The 22,950-nt window shown below is 41.1% G+C and overlaps 1 protein-coding gene across 2 annotated transcripts; it reads left to right on the forward strand.

The window, feature by feature from the left end:
• Nucleotides 1-1,071: 1,071 nt before the first annotated feature.
• On the forward strand, nucleotides 1,072-22,698 carry brwd3 (bromodomain and WD repeat domain containing 3). 2 transcript variants are annotated; one of them, XM_049592160.1, is made up of 40 exons: nucleotides 1,072-1,261; nucleotides 1,440-1,498; nucleotides 1,604-1,633; nucleotides 1,817-1,876; nucleotides 3,297-3,447; nucleotides 3,632-3,730; nucleotides 3,859-4,019; nucleotides 4,457-4,678; nucleotides 4,902-5,002; nucleotides 5,119-5,189; nucleotides 5,387-5,487; nucleotides 6,269-6,309; nucleotides 6,400-6,504; nucleotides 6,591-6,741; nucleotides 6,842-6,976; nucleotides 7,061-7,189; nucleotides 7,498-7,723; nucleotides 7,829-7,969; nucleotides 8,861-9,041; nucleotides 9,162-9,255; nucleotides 9,361-9,531; nucleotides 9,644-9,717; nucleotides 9,797-9,989; nucleotides 10,101-10,211; nucleotides 10,294-10,401; nucleotides 12,214-12,338; nucleotides 12,436-12,518; nucleotides 12,618-12,729; nucleotides 12,951-13,012; nucleotides 14,909-15,064; nucleotides 15,164-15,284; nucleotides 15,396-15,521; nucleotides 16,414-16,489; nucleotides 16,595-16,639; nucleotides 16,742-16,885; nucleotides 17,064-17,216; nucleotides 17,325-17,494; nucleotides 17,791-17,879; nucleotides 19,494-19,628; nucleotides 19,739-22,698. In XM_049592160.1, exons 1-40 carry the CDS (start codon nucleotides 1,228-1,230, stop codon nucleotides 20,533-20,535), a joined length of 5,343 nt encoding a protein of 1,780 aa, XP_049448117.1. In that variant the 5' UTR covers nucleotides 1,072-1,227; the 3' UTR covers nucleotides 20,536-22,698. The 2 variants fall into 2 exon arrangements, with proteins under 2 accessions (XP_049448117.1, XP_049448118.1); XM_049592161.1 differs by having other exon boundaries at nucleotides 8,864-9,041.
• Nucleotides 22,699-22,950: the final 252 nt, after the last annotated feature.

Consider the following 22,950-nt stretch of genomic DNA (forward strand, 5'->3'; position numbering starts at 1 on the left):
TGAAATTTCTACTTTGACAGCAATTAAAACCAACACATACATTGTTGGTGCAAGAATAGTAAAGTTTTCTGTAACTGTATTTACATCTTATAAACAAATTTTAATAACCATGCATCCAGTCCAACAAGGCTAAAAACTGTTAAAATGTTTCTCAGAACTGAGACATTTTATAAAAATCATATGGCCAGATCCAATTAATCTAATATCTAGAAGGTCCATTAAGATTTTGTATAATAGAAAATGGTCGATAGAACACATTTTTGTAAATAGTCTGCATCCAAATAAAGATTTCAACAACTTCAATATGACGTATTTTTTTTATGTATGTATGTATGTATGTAGGTATGTATGTATACAAAAGCAACATGTTGTAAACATGTAATCTAATAATATAAGATAAGGTAAGATAAGATAGACTGCTAAAACGGATAAAAAATTATTACAAATTAGATAAAATTAAAATAAAATACAAAATTTTTTATACACCTTTCACTTATACATAGACTGTATGTTGATGATTGATAATTGCACAGGATAACTGTAATACACATAAGGTGATGTAGTATATTTACTGTAAAGATATAGAAATACAGCTTTGAAATACTATTGCACAGTAAGTGGTAAAATATTGCACAGTAAGAAATCAGTCATGTTACACAGTATAAATATGAAGGATATGGATATGTACATGTGAATATGTGTGATTATGTGTATGACTATTAATAAATAGAATATTTCTATACATAGAGGTATATTATCTGGTTTGTAAGGGGTCCTTCGCTTAAAACGAGAAGAAGACGTCTGCCTTAGGGTACACAAAGGATTTTTTTTTTTCATCTAACATATGACACTGTCCACCTATAAATATAGAAACATGTTTTATGGAAACTTTAAGTTAAAAAGAAATGCAGTGAAATGTAAATATCCTCTTTGTCTTGCGGTTCAAGACAGGGGGGGGGAAGTCTGTCTGAAATTGTCGAAGTGAAAGTAAATTTGAATATTTAAACATTAATCATTTCTACAAAGAAAACAAATCGTCCAGTATTGCACTGTTTCACTGGAGGGCGCTAACACAAAGCACCAGGTGGTCAGGGAACAACTTGAGAAAGCAGGAGGCCATTCACTAGCCTGTTTTAGCTTCACACACCTAGCTAGTGTTAGCTACCCGGCGGCTAACCAGCAAGCTAAAACATCAGTTTGTCTTAATGTCGCCTATCTTATCAAGTGATGGCAAGAGAACAGTGTTCACAAACCGAAGCTGGTGAGTGCTGAGCGTCCCTTCGATCCGCGACCAAACATTTTGCATTTACATAGTTTGCTGTTGTTTGTCAGCTAGCGAGCTAACTAACCGAGAGTGCAACCCAGAGCTAGCTAACGTTAGCTCGGCTCAATAGCAACATTAGTTGGTACCACGCTAATACATCTCTCTTTCGTTTCAGAACTCTATTACCTCATTGCCAGATTTCTGCAGTCTGGACCTTGTAAAAAAGCAGCACAGGTAACAGCCCACAATAAGCAAGATATTAACTCATACCGGGTAGAAATCGTCTAAATAAGTAGCTGGTGCTAGCGGCTAATGCTAACTGTGTCTGTCTGTTGTTAGATTCTGATTGAGGAGCTGGAGGAGTATGAGGTAGGTTCAGCTGGACCTTTCTGTGTTTATTCTCGTGTGTGGTATCCGTACTGCTGCCTATCTGTCCGCCTTTCGGGCGAGCTTTTTCAATTTAGCTGGTGTCAAATAAAGGAGCGTGTTGCCGATCCCGGGACGATACTGGCCGTTTAGTGCTATCTCTAACAGCTTGTTTTTAAACTTTAGTTGGTCCCTCAACGATGGAGTTGGGACGGAGAGAAATACAAACGGACCTTCCAAGACTGGGTGAGTGTGAATTGTCACAATTAACTTTTTAATCAAATGGAGCGTCTATTTTATCGACAATTGCCTCTCAGCGGATGTTTATTATTTTACTAAAATTGACATCCCCGAATAGACGCGGAGGTAATATGTTAATGTTTATTTTATCGATTTAAACATTTATATCAGTAATGGCACGTTGGTAAATATCTATATATATGCTTTGCTATTGTGTGGGCCAGTAGGTGGAGAACAGAGACAAGGGCAGATAGTGATAGGTAGAGCCAGATCCAGAGAGCTGTCAGTCTCCTGTTGGAGCCAATGAAATCACAGTGGTCTTTGCTAGCGAACCGGAAGTATCAAAAAAGACTATTTTGATTGGCTGTGAGCTTCTCTGCCCCTCCCCTTTTCTTTCCTTCTCCCTCCCTCTCTCATGATTGCTTCTCAACAAGCTGCATTACAATTTATGAGCAATAATAAATAGGACGACGAAAAAAAGAAACCAAAATTATTTTTGTTGATTTGTATACCCTGTCATAGGTTAAAATATATTTATTTTATATTATGCAACACTTAGAATACTACACTTATTGTATTATACTATTTTACATAATACCCATGCTATACAGCTTTTTTTAATGTCATTTTTGATTTGACTCTAATCCTGTTCCATCCTATGTTATATTGCTGCGCTACATAGTATGTTATATTATATTACTTTATTTCACCTTATATCAAATCTCATACTGTCAAAAATGATCATAATTACACTGTTATGTTAATATGTTTTTATTAGTGATTTTGGCATCATATTCTACATGACATTTATATTACATCTCTATAGTTACTTGCAAACACTAAGTGTTATTGTGTAATCATATTATCACTGTTAACATAGACTTGCTGTCTCTGCTGCCATTAATGACTGCTACTGTCACCTTAAACATACCTCTATCAATTGCCCTTGCAATTTTTTGTCTCCATATGACCTGGTATAGTATTCTGTTTATTATTTTTATTATACCATTTCAGTTTTAATTGTAATATTACTCTTATTATTTATTCTTTTACTTTCTGTATTTATCTGTACTATTTTTGTCCTTGTGCTGCTGTAATAACTGGATTTGTCATCTGGGGATCAACAAAGGTTTATCTTATATTTTGATGAAGTTATATTCTTGTGTTACTAAACAGCTGTTTGAATTTTATATACATCCAGTATCGGTCCGTTTAAATTATTAATTATTTAATTGTGGTGCTGTTTGTAAAAGGCACATTTAATCTGTTCAAAAAAAAAACTTGAGTATCTTTAATGTATTTTCAGTTTTTGTTCCAGCGTGTTTTATGAATGTTACATATATGATAATGTTTTTAGTGTTTCTTACTACGTACTACTTATATATTTGTTGTATCATTTTGTAATAGTTATCTGTGTGTCCTACAGGTGATTTTGAACCAGCACATTCCTGCAGACTATTTGCTCCGTGTTTGTCAGCGGATAGGCCCGCTTATAGAGAAGGAGATCCCACCTAGTGTTCCTGGGGTTCAAACCCTTCTGGGGCTGGGAAGACAGTCCTTGCTTCGTACCACCAAAAGTGAGTATTTCCCTCCCATCCACCGTGGTTGTTCCCTCCTGTATTTATGTACTGTCCAGATATCAAAACTTTTTTCCTATTTTTCCTTTTGTGTTTGATCGGCTTGTTGTCAATAGAATTGTTTCCAAATCAGTTATTAACTTTACACATTTTTTTATTTTATTTTACTACCTGTGTAATTTAGGTTGTAGCCACAAAGTATGCAGTGGCTCGGCTGTTGCTGCACTCCATCGAGGACGTCCACCAGAACCTCCAGCCAGCAATGGACATTCTCCCAATGTTGGTGTGTGCATTTTTTTTAAAATTATTTTTACCCATTAAGAGTACCGAAAGCCCCTAGACCAATGAAGTTAAGTTTGCTTTAGCAGTGTATTACCTACACTAATAATTTCCATGTGTCTTTATATCAAGTGTCCATCATGGGTGCTCGCCAGGCCACAGGCACAGCTCGTTTTGGCCAGGCCCTGCCGTCTTCCTCCTACCAACACATGAAGATACACAAACGTATCCTTGGCCACCTTTCTTCAGTCTACTGTGTAGCCTTTGACCGTACCGGCCGTCGGATATTTACGGTGAGTGATGATTTCTGATTCAGTTTATCATTGCAACAAAACTTTGCCCGGGGTGTCTCACTAGTTGTGTTTCCATTTGTCGGGTCATACTATTAAAATGCTGCAGAAAATTAAATGCAAATTGGGCAAGTTCTGTGGTCAAATGATTTCATGACAAAATTTTATTTTTACTCTAGTTCATAATCTGTTTTATACATACATTTCAGGAGGTTGTGCATAGAAAGACAGGTGACAGAATCAGCCATCTCAGGGATGTTTGCAACCACAAACATATTTCTCCACATATCATATTTACTGATTCATGTGCAACACCAAATGCGTGTAAATGAAAGCAAGACATCTGGGAGATGTTGCTGTGTCACTTAGCATCTGCCACTAGTTGTGTTTTTTAAGCACTGTGCTTAAAACACGCTACCACACTGATTTATGTGTTTTAGGGTTCTGATGACTGCCTGGTGAAAATCTGGGCCACAGATGACGGCCGGCTCCTGGCAACACTCCGCGGCCACTCAGCAGAGATCTGTGACATGGCTGTCAACCATGAAAATACTCTCATTGCCTCAGCAAGCTGTGACAAAACTATCAGAGTGTGGTGCCTGCGTACCTGTGCGCCCATCACTGTTCTGCAGGCCCACGGTGCCTCCATCACATCAATACAGGTGAGACTGATGCCTTTTAAAAGAATAACTCAAACAAAAATGGGAATAGGAAGCTTTGTTTTAGGCTTTCTTGGAAAAAAACAAGGTACCAAAGTCTTATATTAACTGTATCACTTAGATTTTCTGAAATTTGTTCTTCACCATGTCAACTCTCTTGCTACTGTAATAAATGTTGGTCACTTCTCGTCTGTGACTAACCAACACTGGATTTCTATGCCCTTAGTTTTGTCCCGCTATCAAAGGGACAGCACGGTACCTGGCCTCCACTGGTGCAGACGGCATGGTGTGTTTCTGGAAGTGGCACTCTGTCAGTATGAAATTCCAGTAAGTTTTTGCAACATCTGTTGAAGCTTTTATCAGCTCTACTGTTTCTAGCTCTGGTAAAGTTGCTCTCTGTCATGGAAATAACTACAGTTTTGGTGTTTCTCCTCTTTCCTCAGCGATCAGCCAGTCAAGTTTGTTGAGCGGTCACGTCCAGGAGTTCAGGTCTCCACTTCCTCCTTCAGTAGTGGTAAGTGTATTTCCCTGCCTGGTTACACTTCATTCTCTAGATACACTTGTCCTTAAATGCTGTGAGCAGCAAACCACTGACACAGTAAACATATAAAAATAACTACAGAACTAAAGGTCATGGATAAAGACATATTGATGTAGACTTAATGTGTTTTTTTTGTCACTTCCATTTCCTTCTGTGTTTACTGTTAATAGGTGGTATGTTCATGGCTACTGGTGGCACTGATCATCTGATCAGAGTCTACTACCTTGGTGCTGAAACTCCCATGAAAGTCTCTGAGATGGATGCACACACGGTAAGAAACAAAACACAGTAGCTACTTCACTCTTATTCCCTTCTGTTTAACTCTTTAAATTTCATTTGAACAAGTGCTGTGTTTCAAATTGGATACTTCCCTGAGTACACTTACATGGAGTACACAGGGCGTACGCTATTTACTCACTTGTGTAGTGTGTAAATTTTGGCAGAGTAGTGTTGTCTCAAATTTAACACAGCCTTTGCACACTTGCCAGAAATGACGATATCAAGGTTTGACAGCTTTTCCTCCTCTGCTTATCTAGGATGGCAAAGGAATGACCCGCCCTGCTCTGCCTTACTCTGTCTCTGACTGGCTTACCTTGATATTTTTACCCTAACCAATCTCACTCCTATATCCTAAACCTAACCAACTCAACCAACAAAGGCAACAAGTACAAGCCAATCGGGGGGGGGGGTGTCATGCCTTTGCCATCCTAGAGAGAAGCATTATCACCATCATTTGACAAACGATTGTCACTTGCCAGAATATATACTTGTATGTATCTAACATCAATGCTGGATGATAGCTAGCTAGCAAGCTAGCATTAAAATTCATGTTATCATTCGCGGTATCAAATAATTACAGAATGAACCCCTAATAAACAAAGTCATAGCATCTGTCCAATAACAGTATTGTGGTAGTGAAAAGTACACACGATTAACTTAACTTGCGGTTGTACAGTGCTTAGGTGTTCACTGTGCTAGTCTCCTCTTTAGCCACTTTTTTTTTTTTTACAAGTTTCTCTAACTTAAATACATGTCTTGTTTCTTGTCTGTAGGACAAAGTTGTCGTCGTCCAATTTAGCAATAACAGTGACAGGTGAGTGTGTTTGCTGACATCATAGACTTTAAACTGTTTTTTATGTGTGGTATTTGAGCCTCTGACAGTTAAATGTGTGTATGTGTCCAGCCTGAGGTTTGTGAGTGGCAGTCGCGACGGCACAGCCAGAATCTGGCATTACCAGCAACAAGAGTGGAAGAGTGTCACTTTAGACATTGCTGCCAGGCTGCCTGGGTAAGAGAGTGAACAGTATTACAGTTTCATGATGCCTTTCAGTCTCACTGTTAGTGTTTCATGTCTGATGGGATGTTTTCCTCCAGGAGTACTGTGGCCAATGGGGATGATAAAACCAAGCTGATGGCAACTATGGTGGCCTGGGACCGTGCAGATAGCACCGTCATCACAGCGGTGTCAAACTACCTGCTCAAAGTGTGGAGCACGACTACTGGACAGCTGCTGCATGTGTTATCTGTGAGTGGACAAAGCTGGCACTATTACCGTACAAAAATGAATAAAACAGCTGTTTCTGACCAACTGACCGCCCTGACTGTTTGTGCTTTCTCTTTTCAAGGGTCATGATGATGAGGTGTTTGTGCTGGAGGCTCACCCATTTGACTCCCGCATCATGCTATCTGCCGGCCATGATGGCAACATTTACATGTGGGACCTAACCAAGGGAGTCAAGATCCGCAACTTCTTTAACATGGTACCTGATCGACAATATGAAACACCCATAAGTAGTGTTGCCTTTGCACTGTTATTGAATTTATATTTAAATATCTGTTTCCAGATTGAAGGGCAAGGCCATGGCGCTATTTTTGACTGCAAGTTCTCAGCTGATGGGCAGCATTTTGCCTGCACTGACTCACACGGCCATTTGCTCATCTTTGGCTTCGGCTGCAGCAGACCATATGAGAAGGTAACAGCACATAACTGTTGGTCAAAACATATTTAACTGTAAACACAATTTTTTTTCTATTTATTTATTTATTTATTTATTTATTAAAGGAACAACATTTGGAATCAGTACAGTTAGACAGCATGGTGGATTTGTGGTTACACATACTGTTGTTTAATCATGAGACCTGAAATATCATAGGGAGGTTTGCTAATATCCATAAAGAAGCTCCTTTATAACTTATTCTGTGTCCTCGTCTGCCTTGCAAGCAGCAGTTTTACCTATTTTAACCTCATTATCAACACAAACATACACTTGATTCCCTCCAGATTCCCGACCAGATGTTCTTCCACACGGACTACCGACCTCTTATACGCGATTCCAATAACTATGTGCTGGATGAGCAGACGCAGCAAGCCCCACATCTCATGCCTCCACCCTTCCTGGTGGACGTAGATGGAAATCCTCACCCTCCTCACTACCAGCGCCTGGTGCCAGGAAGAGAGAACTGCAAGGAGGATCAGCTAGTACCCCAGCTAGGATACATGGCTAACAGTAAAACCCTCTCCTTCATTACTTGAACCATTCAGAATGTGTGGACTTTTAACTCAAGAAATATATCTGACAGTTTAACACAATATCTGCCTTTTTGCTGCTTAGGCGATGGAGAGTTGGTTGAGCAGGTACTTGGCCAGCAAACGGCGGAAAACAGAGAAAGTATATTGGACAGTCTCATCAGACAGTTGCAGAATGAGCAGGACCAGCGTCAGAACCCACAAGAGCAGGCTGCAGAGGCACAGGGTATGTTTTACTCTACACAATGTCAGCAGATTTTACCGTGATTTGGGGTTTTACGTTATGTTCTTGATTTGTCCTGTATGTTCAGTTATATCAGACTGAACGTGACTGACCAGCATCATGTTGATAGACAACAGTCATATTAAAAATTATGTCTATAATGTTCCTGTATTTAATTTGGACTATTTGCTCCACAATACTAAGTAGTTTGCCTTTGCAGATAACTTTATCTGCTAATGTTATGAAGCAACCAATAGGTTATCTAGGTTAGCTAGCTAAATGTAGCTAGCAAAATTCACAATATCACAACATATTTCACATGTCAGTGCTTCCTGTGGGATTTTATTACCACCAGGGGTACTGAATTTGATTAATCTACTGTTTATCAGAGTAAGCTAGAGTACCTCATGGTCCCTCTGCCTCACTCCACACCACTCTGAAATGACTTTGCTGGGTGGAGAGTGGCTGTATCAGTGAAGGTCCATCTGTGGGCTGCTGCTACAAAGTGCATATCATGGAAACACAGCATGTGTGGACCCTGTGTTGTGGTGGATGCTGGTCATTTGTTGATGTAAACTAACTTTAGCCACTCTTAGCACTATAGTAGAGCTGAAGACACTCTGGAGTGCGCACAATGTAATGTTGTTTGGATTTTCCCTGGAAAATTTGGCCTGGATCCTTTACACAGAAATCAGTTCACAGGCTGTTATAGGCAATTGAGAACGTTGGCGAAGGTCTCAGTTTTTAAGTTACACCATAGTCTGTTGACCCATTAGCAGCACAAAATGATTAATACATGTTACAGATCCTTTTAAGTGTTGTTAACGTCTATTGTCAATCATGCCGTATTTCCCAACATATTGTCATAACAAACAAATCTCTTCTTATTTTTAGAAGGTGATGAAGCAGCGATGGAGGCATCCTCTCCTCCTGCTGAACCTCGCAGAAGTGGGCAGGTGGACGGGGTGTGGCAGATGCAGCATAATGCCCTGCGTAGTCAGGTGGCCACTGAGCGGGACCTGCTGGCCTGGAGCCGCAGAGTGATGGTCAATGAAGTGCCACAAGGAATATCCAGGTGAGGTAGATGGAGGGAATTTTATTAGGTGTAAGGACATTACAGAGCGCTGAGCAGACAATCTGTTTTTATATATACGCTTTTTAGTCATTTGTGATGTATATGATTATGTTTTATTAGGGTGTTGGAGGAGTGCAGACAAGCCAAAGGCGACATGGAATGTTCTCTATACAATGCAGAGAGGAGGAAGAAGCCAGTAACCTGCACACCCAAGGTACACTACTCTGCACTTCACAGTTGTTTGCACACGTCAGACATAGTATCTTTGCCAATCCATTTCTGCTCTCTGTATTTTTCATCCTCCTTTCACACTTTACAGAGCGATCTGCTGACTTCACGCCTGCGCTCCCTGCGGCCAACTAAGAAAAAGCAGCAGCGCCACGCCTATCAGACCCGTTCAGCCCAAGTCCGCCGTTCTTGGAATAGGAGTCGAAATTCCAGCACCCGTCGTAACTCTGATAGCCAGATAGACTCTGACAGTGATGGAAACGTATGTTCCAGCTTTCTGCTGTACTTATCAAAACATGCCATGATGCTGTGGAGCACTGTCTGGTAGCTACCATTTATAATAGTAAAGGTGTTTTCTGTCTTTTCGTTGACAGGCAGCAGCACAGGCGGATCAAAGTGAGGCCTCCTCTGATGGTGAAGCTCAGTGGCAGAGTGAGAGCAGCTCCAGGTGAATATCTTTGACTGAGCAGTGTTTTTAACATGAAATTATAATCGCCTAACTAACAACACCCCTCTTTCATTCTCAGTGACTCCTCCAGTGAATATTCTGATTGGACAGCTGATGCCGGGATCAACCTCCAGCCACCAAAGCGCCCAACCAGGAGGCCTGCACCGCCCCAAGGTTACAGCAGCTCTGAGGAGGAAGAGGGCGAAGGAAAGGCAAAAGAGGCAAAGAAGAGGGACAGTGAGAAGAGAAAGAAGCCCAAGGAGACCAAACAGGTAAGTTATGTTACCTGCAGCTCCTGTGCTCATAGTGAAAACATGTCTGGGCCTCACAGTACAGAAGAAATTCTCTAATTAATTTTATTTTTTTAAATTGTATAATCCCAGAAGCCCACATCCTCTCTGGCTGGACTTGATGCGGAGGAGTGGCTGCCACCATCATGGATAATGGAGACTATTCCTCACCGCTCTCCTTTTGTCCCTCAAATGGGAGATGAGGTATGAATGTCACTCTCACATCAAACAGAAAAATTCATCACATCACATGAATTTTAATCATGGTTCCCCTGTCCTCCTCCAGCTCATCTACTTCAAACAGGGCCATCAGGCCTACGTCCGGGCTGTCCGCAGGGCCAAGGCGTACAGCATCAACCCTCAGAAACAGCCATGGAACAGACTTGACCTCAGGGTGAGGCACAGTTTTATTAAAAGCCAGTGTTGTGCACTTCCTTACATGTCAAGTTGTTGGGAGAGTTTGTAAACCGCAGTCAGTTGTTGTAGCTTTCTGAGGTTGGCATGTGGCTCTGAGTGAAATGTCTCGACAACTATTTGATTGATTGCCATGAAATGTGGTACAACTGTGGGCGTTCATGTCCCTCTCAGGATGAATTGTAATGACTGTGATGATTCTTTGACTTTTTATCTAGCGCCACCAAGGGGTCAAAATTTTAGTATGTCCAATATTTTGTTTCATGAGCAATTGCAGTAATGATGACATTCCCATCAGCTTCCATTGCTCAGTGCTAATTATCATACATCTGCTTGCTAACATGCTAAATTAAGGTGGTCACAATGGTAAACATCAACCCTGCTAAACATCACCATGATAGCATTGTCATTGTTAGCATTTAGCTAAAGCACAGCTGTGCTTTACTACAGTTTCACAGTGTTGCTGGAATGGCTGTAGATTTTTAAGGGACGCCCACACCTAGAACAATAACTGTAACATGACTATATATTCATAGTTGTCAAAAATGGTCTACCTCAAGTGGATAAAGGAGTCTAAAACACAACTTTAACGACAACCACAGCTCCAAATGATATTGTTGGGATCATTTTCAGAGCGATTTGAGACTGTAAACTCCAGATTTACAGAGCGTCACAGCTGAGTGTGCACTGTTTACAGTATGTTATTCTTCATCAGTGTGGCTGCTTAATGTTGTATTTATTGTTCTTGGTGTGGACAGCCCTTTAGCTTTGTCATTAAAGCATTGGAATGGGCTGATGAAGTGAGTTTTAACTTTTAACTTTAGCTTGCACTGGGTCTGCGGCTTGTAGCATCTGCTATACAGCTGTTGTCTTTGGCTTCTTGCACAGTCGTTGCAGAATGGCATAAAAAGAGAAAAGTCTTGAAATTCAAGTCTTGAATCTCAATTCAACACTAATCACCATTTATCTGAACTCGTCTCAGATGAGTTACAACAACAAATTTTATTAAACGTGTTAAAGATGTTCCTCTGTGTGCAGCTTTAAAGGTCCAGTGTGTAGGATTTAGGGTGGTATATTGGCAGAAATGGAATAAAATATACTAGGTATGTTTTCTTTAGCGTAGAAGCACTTGAATATAAGAATTGTTGTGTTTTTGATACCTTAGAATGAGCCGTTTATGTCTATGCAGGGAGCAGGTCCTTGTCTATGGAGGTCATTATGGTGGACAGATCAAACACTGACTCTCGATAGGGCCATTCGCCTTTTTTAAGATATTTTTTTGGGCATTTTAGCCTTTAATTGACAGGACAGACAAGTGTGAAGGGGGAGAGAGAGGGGGAGTGACATGCAGGAAATGGCCACAGGCTGGAGTCGAACCCGGGCACCTGTGGCAACAGCTTTGTACATGGGGCGCCTACTTTATTCGCATTTTGACATTGGAGTAGTTAACAGCCTTTCTGTGACGTGACTGTCAGAAAAACACAGATTTTTTTCTTTTCACACTTGAAACTGCTTTAATTTGTGTTTTACCTGATGACACACCAGGTTTGTTTGTTTTGGAGAGGAAGAGACCTCTGCAGATAATTCTGCTCACAGTAGAAAGAATTCTAACCTAGAGAAGTTTTAGCTCGTTTTAATCTGCAGTTGTCACCACTAGATGCCACAAAGTCCCCCTAAATCTTGCACATTGTACCTTTAACTGGACCTTGTTCTCATTTTTCTTTTTGAGGAGTTCTATTCGTCATCTTTATCCAGAGTCTCACCTTTTGTGGATTTTCTTCTGCTCCCTCAGGACCAGGAATCAGTGAAGGTGGTTGGAATTAAATATGAAGTGGGACCTCCCACCCTCTGCTGCCTAAAACTGGCTTTCTTGGACCCAGTCTCAGGGAAGATGACCAATGAGTCTTTCTCCTTAAAGTGAGCATTTAAATACTGTATATACAGTACAAGATAACAAATCGTAATTGAAGCATGTGTTAAAAATGTGTTAATTTTTAATTCCTACACTCTCAAGGTACCACGACATGCCTGATGTCATTGATTTTCTGGTACTGCAGCAGTTTTACAATGAGGCTAAACAACACAACTGGCAGCCAGGTGAGTTTTGTAAAGTGATGTGTTTATTACTCATGTTGTTGTGGATATTGTACTGCCCTTTGCTTATGTTTCATCCTGTCCTCACTTGGCTCTCTTCAGGTATGAGGTTCCGCAGCATCATTGATGACGCTTGGTGGTTCGGCAGTGTGGAGGCTCAGGAACCTCTTCAGCCAGAGTATCCAGATAGCCTGTTCCAGTGCTATGCAGTAAAGTACGTCTGTATCTCTGCAGTGTTTGTGGCTGATGGAGGGGTACTCTATTCCAACATAATGTATCAACAGTGCTCTCTGTTAATATCACATTCTTCTGTGCTGGCCTGATGTCACGTTTCATTAAAGTTAAATCAAATGAACAATTTTAATTTTGCACACAGTTGAGTTTAATAACTTGTGTTTTGTTTTGTTTTTTTTTTTTTTTTTCTTGTTTGATCAGGTGGGATAACGGTGAGCGGGAGAAAATGAGTCCCTGGGACATGGAGCCTATTCCTGAGGAAGGTCAGTAGTGTGAACATGAGAATACCACCTGGTTAATAACTGGTGCATTTGTAATTAAAGCTTTATAGATTACAGACAAAATGTGCAAAAGATTTCCTTAAGGTTTAGAACACAATAGTACACCACAGAAATTGCTTGAGGCTATACATCCTGTTTGATGTACCCTGTCCATTCAAATAGAACAAAATATTGATGTCATAAGATTACTCCAGAATGGCATCTAAATGTGATCCATTTCCTCTCACTGACTATTATAATGTAAAATTGAAGTCAATTTTAAAGCTTCATCTTAAAAAATGGAGTGTTAGGAATCAGCCTGTGTACCAAAACAAAAACAAAAAATGAAAATTCCCAATCACTTCCGTGGCCTCATTAGAAATCGCCATGAGGGAAGGGAGAGATGGTGTTCAGAAAAGACATTTTACTGAGAGGGTGAGTTGAAATTTAAGTAAATATATTATTTGTATAGCATCTTTTATACAAGAAATGCAAAGTGCTTTACAATAAGGAAATTATATGCACCGAGTGCCTCACATGGAAATGGCAAACTGTATCAGTACAAATCTATCAAATATCTATGAAAGAAAATACAATAAGAATTTTATACTGCAACAAAGTTAATATAATAAAATTTAGATAGCTGAATCAGAGTTCCATATTTTTAGCACTATTTTCCATGAATATTTAATTTTTCAGAAAGGTTTGGTTTTCATCAAGTTAGTAAAATTCTATGATTGTTTTGTTTAAAGCTGTAACTTTCATTCCTAGTGAGGAGCCTTTGCTTTAACACGTCAGCTTTAAGTATTAATATCAAGACTAGTAAAGCATTTAACAACTTCTGTTTTCTTTATTTATTTTTTGTTATATTAAAGAACTTCACATACAGACTAGGGTTGTAACGGTATGAGATTTTCATGGAATGATAACAGCCCCAGAAAATATTGCAGTTTTACACTATCAGGGTATTACAGAATTTATATTATCAATCACAATGACCCTTAAAGGGTTATTTTTGGTTGAACAAAGGTTTTATTACTGTAAATGAAACTGAGAACCATTTTGTTAATGGAAGTATGTGTAAAAAGTCCCCCCTTTGAATGTAACTAGTATGATAACAGTATGGTAACCACCAACTAATATATCACGGTATACCTTGAAACCGGTATATTGCTGCAACCCTAACACAGGCGAATGATACTACACCTAGAAAAACACAGTGAACACGTTCTACTGACAAACCAAATGTTCTTGTGTTAGTGCACAGGTAGAAATCAGTAGGTTAAAAACACCCTGGACTTAATATATTGCTAAAAGAAGAAACAATGTGTCCTTTACATAAGGTAGAGATGGCCGTGTGTTTTCCAGACAAATGGGCTCATTATTTTTAGCATTTCGAGATTTCAGCCTGCTCGTTATGGTAGCCAGTTACATGTTCTTGAGCAATTAATATTTGAGAACTGCTCATATCACAAAGGAACTTGATTTTGATTTGAAACCACTTGCTGGTCCTTTTCAAGTGGCATTGTTTCCTCTTTGACATAATTATACAACCAAGTAGTCCATTTATATTTTAAATGTCTCAGGCTGTCAATCCCATAAAAACATTCTCCCTTTTTGAATTTATTCTCCCATTTTATTTCAGTGGCAGAATGGTGAAAATTAAAAAAGCCATTTTGTTTCTTAAACATGGACATGTCTGTGTTTTTATTACATTCTAGGCTTGAGATCAAACTAAATGTCTTTTTTTCTTAGGAAATATAACCTCTAGCTACTTAAATTATTTTAGATGATTATTAGTATTTTTATCATGATTGTATTGCTGACAATTATCTGCTATTCATTGTAGTTTTTGAGCCTTTGACTAAATACATTTTCTGACACGTGTGGCTCCGTCAGCTGCATTGCCTGAACAGGTGGGTGACGGCGTGGAGGTGGCAGAGGAGGAGCTGAAGGCTCTGCTTTACACGCCACAGGAAGGAGAATGGGGGGCTCACACTCGAGATGAAGACTGTGAGAGAGTCATCTACGGCATCGATCAGCTTCTTACACTGGGTAGGCCACCGAAGGGACGATGACTGTCAGTCTGTTTCGATGAAATGTCTCTGCTCCTTCATGGCTGCCATTTTGTATCTAATTTCTGTTTGTCCACAGATGTAGCCAAGTTATTTGCATCACCAGTGAATCTGCGGGACTACCCTCTGTACTGCACTGCGGTGGCTTACCCCACTGACCTCAGCACCATCCGCAAACGACTGGAGAACCGCTTTTACAGGTAAGGCAGCACACGTACCCTCACACATTTTATCTTCACCATAAATTCAAAGTCGGGATGCAAAAGTGTTGACATTTGAGCTTAAAGTGCGGATGTTTTTCTCTGCCGCAGGCGGATCTCTGCATTGATGTGGGAGGTGCGCTACATTGAACACAATGCCCGCACTTTCAACGAACCCCAGAGCCCCATTGTAGCAACTGCCAAAGTAGTGACTGACGTTCTCCTGCGCTACATCGGGTAAGGCTCCACACTCACATCATAGCCACCTCATTAACACTGGGGTAACAGTGAGTATGTTCACATGCACACTAATACCCCTTTTCAACAGTCATAGGCTGGCTCGGCTTGGTTTGGGCCATCAGCTTAGCATCCCAGGGATTTGCATTTCCATTATAACAGGGCTACCCACTTAAAGGTGTGTCTCAAACTGATGATGGCTTGTCTTGAGTGATGACATTAAAAGCAGAGTGCAGATCCAGGCTGCATCCGGTGCGGCTTGTCATATAAGCAACATATTCCATTTGGATATTTTGAATTCCTGAATTAAACATTTTCCAAATAAGACATGAGAAATGGTGATGTAATTTGGATTTGAATAGCCTACTTTGAACAGCGCATTCTGAATATGCGTCTCATTCAGGGTTTTTACCACAGTGTGGGACACACAGCCTCTTGTCTGTTCACGATCAGCTCTGTGCATTGTCATGGATGTGCATTCTACACAAACCAACCAGCCAGTTTGCAAGGCTGGGATAGAGATGCATGTCAACATTGCGGGTTAGAAGAAGAAACACACTCACTTTAAAACGTCATGAAAAACCTAGATATCAGAATCAGATGTTTGGATATGTGCAAATATCACAATGCTGACCTTTTCAAGAGGGTGGTTGAAGGAATGAAAGAGGGATGCTGTTCATCACTGGTGGAAAACTTTTGAAATATCCTGGCACTGGAGACACAGGAATAGAAGTAGAATATTAATTTTCATAAGCCAGGTAAACTGTTTATGAGGAATACTGTCTTTGGGAATGGGAAGGGCAAAAACTGGAATATTTTGTGCATGTAAACATAGTCAGCGATGAATACTCCTTCACATGTGTCTGATATCTTGGCCCTCTGTCTCCTTCAGGGACCAGAGCTGCACAGACATCTTGGATCTTTATCACAAGCTGAAATCTGAGGTCAGCAGTGGAGGAGAAGTTGAGGTGAGAGTTGGGTTGTGTTAAGTGTTTTACATTATGGTGTCTTTTTCTTTAGATTGCTGTTTTTGCTGTAAATAGTCATTTGGGTTTTTATGTGTTCCTCTGCAGTTGGATGTGGACTCTGACACTCCAGGAACATCTACAGGACATCGGGTAAGAGGGACCAGAGTCCAGTGTCCCCCGACAATCCCACCTCAGACTTAAAATCATCTGCAGCAGCTTCAATCTTAGTTCATTTCATCTTCTCTCTGCCAGGGAGGTGACCAGAATCCCAAGAAGCGCGGTGTAGTCTTGGATGTGAAATTATGGCGAGGACAGTGCAAAGAGCTGATGCGTCGAATGATGGCCTCACGAGATTCAGAGCCGTTCAGGCAGCCCGTGGACCTCTTTGAGTATCCGGTAAAATAATCTAGAGCAACTGTCACACGCAATTATAAGACTGCTGACAACAGGAAACACTTCACACAACTTGAAATAATATTAGAATTGCATACCAAGGGTGTATAAGTAAAAGCAGAAGTCAAATTAAAATGATGCTCTGTGTACACTAACATTTTCACTATCTTGTCTTACTCAGGACTATCGAGACATCATTGACACTCCTATGGATCTGGCTACAGTGTCAGAGACACTGGTTGCAGGGAATTATGAAAACCCGATGGAGTTTGCCAAAGATGTGCGGCTCATTTTCAGCAACTCCAAAGCATACACACCTAACAAGAAATCACAGGTGCAGTAGCATCACTGGACTTGAAAAAGTACTGTAACTATATCTGCATGTAGTCTGATAAAGTAGTAGTCAAGTAGATTCATTCTGACTTTGCTGTTTTGTGTCTAGATCTACACCATGACCCTCAGCTTGTCGGCCTTCTTCGAAAAAAACATCATCTCCATCATCTCTGATCACAAGTCTGCAGTTCAGAATGAACGGCGGACTCGTCAGAGACTCAGTTACAGGGACAGAATGCACAACGGAGGCAGCTCACCGCCTATTAGTCCATCCCCCAGGTGCCAAACCTCATTCACAAATCTGTCACTCAACACTCCTCATTATCAAATGAAGTTTTTCATTTCAGTGTACACAGGGTGTCTGCAGCTCCTTTGAACTCAAGGTCTGTTTTACATTCAGCTCGAGAAAAACTATAAATATGGTTTCTTGTTGTGAAATTTCTGCTGCGAACTAATAGTCTAAAGCCATTTCAAAGCCTTGAATTTAAGCATGAACGTTGCAGACACCCCATTATTATATGATGTAGTTGATTATTCTGAAATGTTGCTTCTTTTCTCTGTTTCCATATGTTCAGCCCTAAAGGGAAGCACAAGCCAGGGAAGGTGTCTAAGCCAAAAAAATCCCAGACCTCAACGAAGAATCGTTCTCAGAGACCACATCAAGGTATGACTGTATTATTGTGGCTGAAAGGGATAGATCATAACTTTTGAAGTGGAGTTGTGTGAGGTACTTATCCGTAGTCAGTGTATTACATACAGTAGAAAGCAGGAAGGCAGGTGGCACAGCCCCAGTTTGGATCATAGACTGTGACAGCTCCCCAAAAGTGAAGCCAAACATCAGCCCCTAGTGGCTGGCTGCAGTATTGGTTGTAAACCCCGCCACTCGTGTTAGTGGATGACATGGGCCAAACTAAAAACTCCAAGTGCATGTCAAATAAATTTTGATTAAATAAAGAGGTTTCTGTCATTTTAGGCAGTTGTTGTCACACTGATGTATGTTCAAATGTTCATTTTTCTGATAAGTTTGGTTATAACTAGTTATTTGGTGCTATAAAAACAGGGTTTGACATCATGACTGACAGCTGTGTGTGCCAGTGGGTGTGCTTACAATCAATGGCGCTGCTCGAGATGGGTGTATAGACGGGAACTCGATAGCGTTGAGATTGTTACTGCACAGACTTTGGCTCTAAATGATGGGGATGATGATGCAGCATTTGTATCCGGGATACTTTGGCTTCATTTTTGTTCAGTGGGAGAAAGGGAGTGGTAGTGTCCATCTTTATATACAGCCATTGGTTTGGAGAAGCAGGCAGGAGTACCGCCGCAGGACCTAAGCAATGTACAGCTGTGGACAGGGGCAAAATATATTTTAGCCACCTAAGAAGAAGAAGAAGAAAAAAACAACAAAAAAAAATACAATATTCATTTAATTGTACACTAAATTTGGAATAATTTCCCCCTCAAACTGCTTCATCCATCTACTCTCTCTTCAAAGCCACCAGACTTCTTTTACCTTACAGAACACAGAAGCTGCTGGTCCACCGCTGCCTCAGTCAGTTGCTTTGTTAGTGTTATTGTGTGACCTTAGTGAATTGGAACTAACCATTTAAAAGTCACATGGATAACAGCTTCAGCTACCCATCAGAAAGGGCTGTCTGACAGCAGGGTAAAGCAGTGAAAATACTCCAAATAGAGAGAACACTTTAACTGATACTGATTTTTTTAGTTGGCTTAAATACTTTTTGTTGCTGCCCCGTCCACAGCAGTACATTGCTTAGTGTCCATGTTGGTACTTCTCTCCAAACAGGGCCCGCTAACTGCCATCTACTGTAGTAATACACTAACTATGGTTAAGTACCTCATACAATCCCAATTTAAAAAACTCCAAACTATCGCTTAAATGTGTTTTTAGTTCAGTGTTGTGCAGGATTTTGATGCAAACTGTTGTTAGTAGCAGGGTTAGCATCAGGGGAGTACAAAAAGTCTTACTCTTCCAAAATTGTAATGGCATTAAAGAAGTCATTACCTCATAGGTTTTGTTGCTGTCAACAGCTGGTTTGTATCTGTTCACACATTTATATAGATTTTTTCTTTCTTTCATTTATATAGATACTGTATTGACACCCATTTAAATTCAGCATGTTGAGGCAAACAAGTTATATCTGTAAGGCCTCGAACTATGTTATTATTGAAGATCAGATGTAATGCATTATGCTGCGGATGTACTGTGAGAAGTAATATGATTACAGTCCTGATTAGCCATCTGTTGTTGCTTTAGCTCAGCAAAGCAGTAGTGTAGCAGAGGAGGAGGACATCCAGCCTTCTTCCCCAAGTTCAGGGACAAGCAGTGGGAGCAGAAACCAAGGGCCGCATCGGGTGACCCGCAGCCAGGCAACTCCAGTGAAGAAGTCAGGTATGTGAAAGCAACGCACTCTGACCAAAATGTATCAGCGTCTTTCATTTGAATGTGACTGTAAAAGTTACGGTGCAGGAATGAACCCTTGTCCTCTTATGTTGCATCAGGGCACCAGCATAACCTGCGTCTAAGTAACGGCTCCAGACAGCACCACGGGCGACAAGCTCCACAGTCTGATGACGATGAGGAGGAGGCGGCATCTGGATCAAACAGCTCTTCGTCGGAGTCATCCTCCACCTCATCATCCTCCTCTTCCTCGTCATCGTCAGACAGTGAGAACAGTTCTGAGTCTGAGATGGAGAAGTACGTGGAAGGGGGAGATCACGACTACAGCAAAGCCCCCTGCCTGTCAGTACGCCTCTCAGCTAAGGGTAAGGTGGCGGCCTCAGGGAAAAGGAGACACAAAGGAGGAGAGGACACAGCACAGATACCTAAAAGAGCACGAGTGCAGCTGCCGGTAGAGGAGGAGGAAGATGAGGAAGAGGAGGAGGAGGATGAAGATGAAGAAGAGGAGGAGGAGGAGGAAGAGGAGCAGCAGCAGCAACCGGTGGATGGAAGACATGAAGAGGATGAAGAAGAGCAGGAAGAGGAGGAGGATGAAGAGGAAGAGGAGGAACCCGAGGAGGAGGAGGAACCTGAGGAGGAGGATGATGATGAGGACAACTCTGAGGTGCAGACAAGGGCTGCAGCAGCAACAAGCAGTCCAAGAGGCAACCAGTGCAAGTCTCGACGGGTCAACACACGCAACCAGGGCCGCAGGACAGTTCTGTACAGGGACGACTCAGAGGATGATGGCCATGGGTCGAAGGAGGACCCTCTCAACCTGGGCATGTCCCGCTCAGGACGGGTACGCCGCATGACTGAGAAAGCCCGTGTCAGCCACCTCATGGGCTGGGGTCACTGACACGTCGCCCCTTTTCAAACCTCAATTTAAAAAAACTTAAACGTGAGTAACACTTCAGGGATTTTTTTTTCTTTTTTTTGTACAAGTGTATATAATATATATATGAGTTTTTCTTTTTATCTGAAACTGCTTATGACTTTCAAACTGATAGCTGGTGCTCATGATGTGTTGCCAAGGAGTTTCCTTCCCTGGTCGACAGAGCCACTGTTCAACACACACTCTCCAACTGGACTAACTCACCTCGGCCTTACTGCTCGATGGAGGAGCCTTTAAGACACGGCACCGCTCCTCCTCCTTCTGTGTGTTTCACATCCAGTACTAAACACTATACCCCTCTTCCTCCTCCTCTCGTCCTTCCCACAACTTTTCCTACTCCTGGTCACCAAAGAAGGATGCGGAGATGCCAAAAAAATGGTGCTCATATTTTAGTTCTCTCTTGTTTCTCAATGAGTAATTTAACAAAACTCTTCACGCCTCTGGTCACTAGTTCAGTCACGACCACCGTGAGACATGTGCAGTATCACTCAAGGTCACTGATGTCAACTTTTTGGGTACCTGGTCTTTCCTCACAACCACAAGCCTTAGTTTCCAGAGCTTACATCATTCAGATTTAGTTCTATCTGTGGCTCGGGTCATGACAAGTATAGTTTGGGCACTAGCAATCCTTAGAAATCAGAGTGACTTCAGTCAGTAGAATATAGTACCATAGTAGTATCCCAGCTCCTGCAGCCCCTGTGGGAGAACTTGACGTCCTTGACCTGTGAATGTTAAATGTGTTTTCCTGCTTCCCTTTTTGGTGGTGTTGACTGTTTTTCGGCTCCTCGATTCTGTTTTTAGTTAGAATTGGGTGCTTTTTTTCTTCTTCTTCTTCTTCTTTACCTTTAAGGGTAAACGTGATTGTCTGGGGTAGAAAAGCCACTGTCTCCTGTTTGTATTTGTTGTACTTCCTGATGGATCCGACCCACATCCATTCATGGTTGCTTCCATCACACCTTCACCACCCAGCATGTGCAAACGCAAGGGGGTCTCCGGCACACTCTCTTCCACAGAAATATTTATTTTTCCATTGTATTGTACTAAGGTTCCTTTAACTATTTCGTACGTTGATAGTGATGAGGAAGAGGAAATATTTGCACATTTATCTACTCCATGTGGCAGCTGAGTAATAAAGATATTAGAGAAAGAGAAATGATTTTTGTGTAAGAATGTTTAAACTGTGCCAGCACACATTCAGTCTTTTTTTTATATATATATATTTCTTTTTTAGTTTGAACAAGTAAAACAGGTTTTAGCTCAACCTCATTCAACCTGTGTAGGACACAGCTGAAGGTCTCGTCTGATTGGCAATCGTAATCATGCTTTCTTTCGACCTGAAGCAAAGGTAGCAACCATGGATTAACCCTTTGTTCATATGTTGTGCCATTTATTTCCCTCATGTTTCTAACCATCTATGAACTGATGGGTTTTCTATCTTTGGCAGATCGTCTGCGCATGTTACTGCTTTCCCCATGATATACAACAATCAGGTGATACGTTGGTGTCAGAATCACTGTGTGTAGTTTTTCTGCCTGGTGAGTGATTCCCCATTGTCGACTGGTCCGTGTTTCTTGTGGAATTAAATATAATTGGTTGCATCCTTTGTTGCTGCACCGATAATGTTTACTTTAAAGCTTGTGCAGTCATTGGTTGGTTGGCAGCATCAGGAGGAAACAGGAAAGCTTGGCTCACAAATTGTCATTTTAACACTGGGTGCTCTGATCCGAACACACCTCCTCATCACTCTGCCTCCGTAAGGTCGCTGACATAAGAGAGAGGCCTCAGAGGTTGTTTTGTTTTCTCTTTTTTTTTGGGCTGAAGAGTTTGAGTGTCAGAGATAAAACACACAAATCAGCATCTAGGGTGCTCCGAGCGACAGCATTAACTGGCGTCTTGAAATTATTCTGCTTGAGTGTGAAAAGACTATGATTCATATTTTGGAATCTTATTTTCATATATAGTAGATGACTCTTAGTCTCGCCTCGAAGCGTCAGATTAGTCGATGATAAATACAACGATAACATTCTACTGTAGGTGGATTACGATTATGTGACTGTCTTTTATACGCAATGTTTCGATTGTATGTGTTTTCTTTTTTTAATAAAAAAAATTGGATTTCTCTTAAAATGACTGATGGTTTTGGTTGTCTTTGTGGATGTTAGTGGTCTCTGATGACTTCATGATTTCAGTCTGTGTTGAGACAACAGAAGCTTTCAAGAGCTGTTCACTAGACTGAGTCATGTGTAGCCTCTATGGTCGTCGGTCGTGAACATGCACCGACGGCAAAGATTCAAGAGGTACAGAATGTACGCGACTGTCATCAACCTGACTGTACCATTTGCAACTGCATTAAAGCACTGAAAGCTGGGGTGAGTCAGA

This window comes from Epinephelus fuscoguttatus, linkage group LG12 (genome assembly GCF_011397635.1).
Source record: "Epinephelus fuscoguttatus linkage group LG12, E.fuscoguttatus.final_Chr_v1".
Lineage (NCBI taxonomy): Eukaryota > Metazoa > Chordata > Actinopteri > Perciformes > Serranidae > Epinephelus > Epinephelus fuscoguttatus.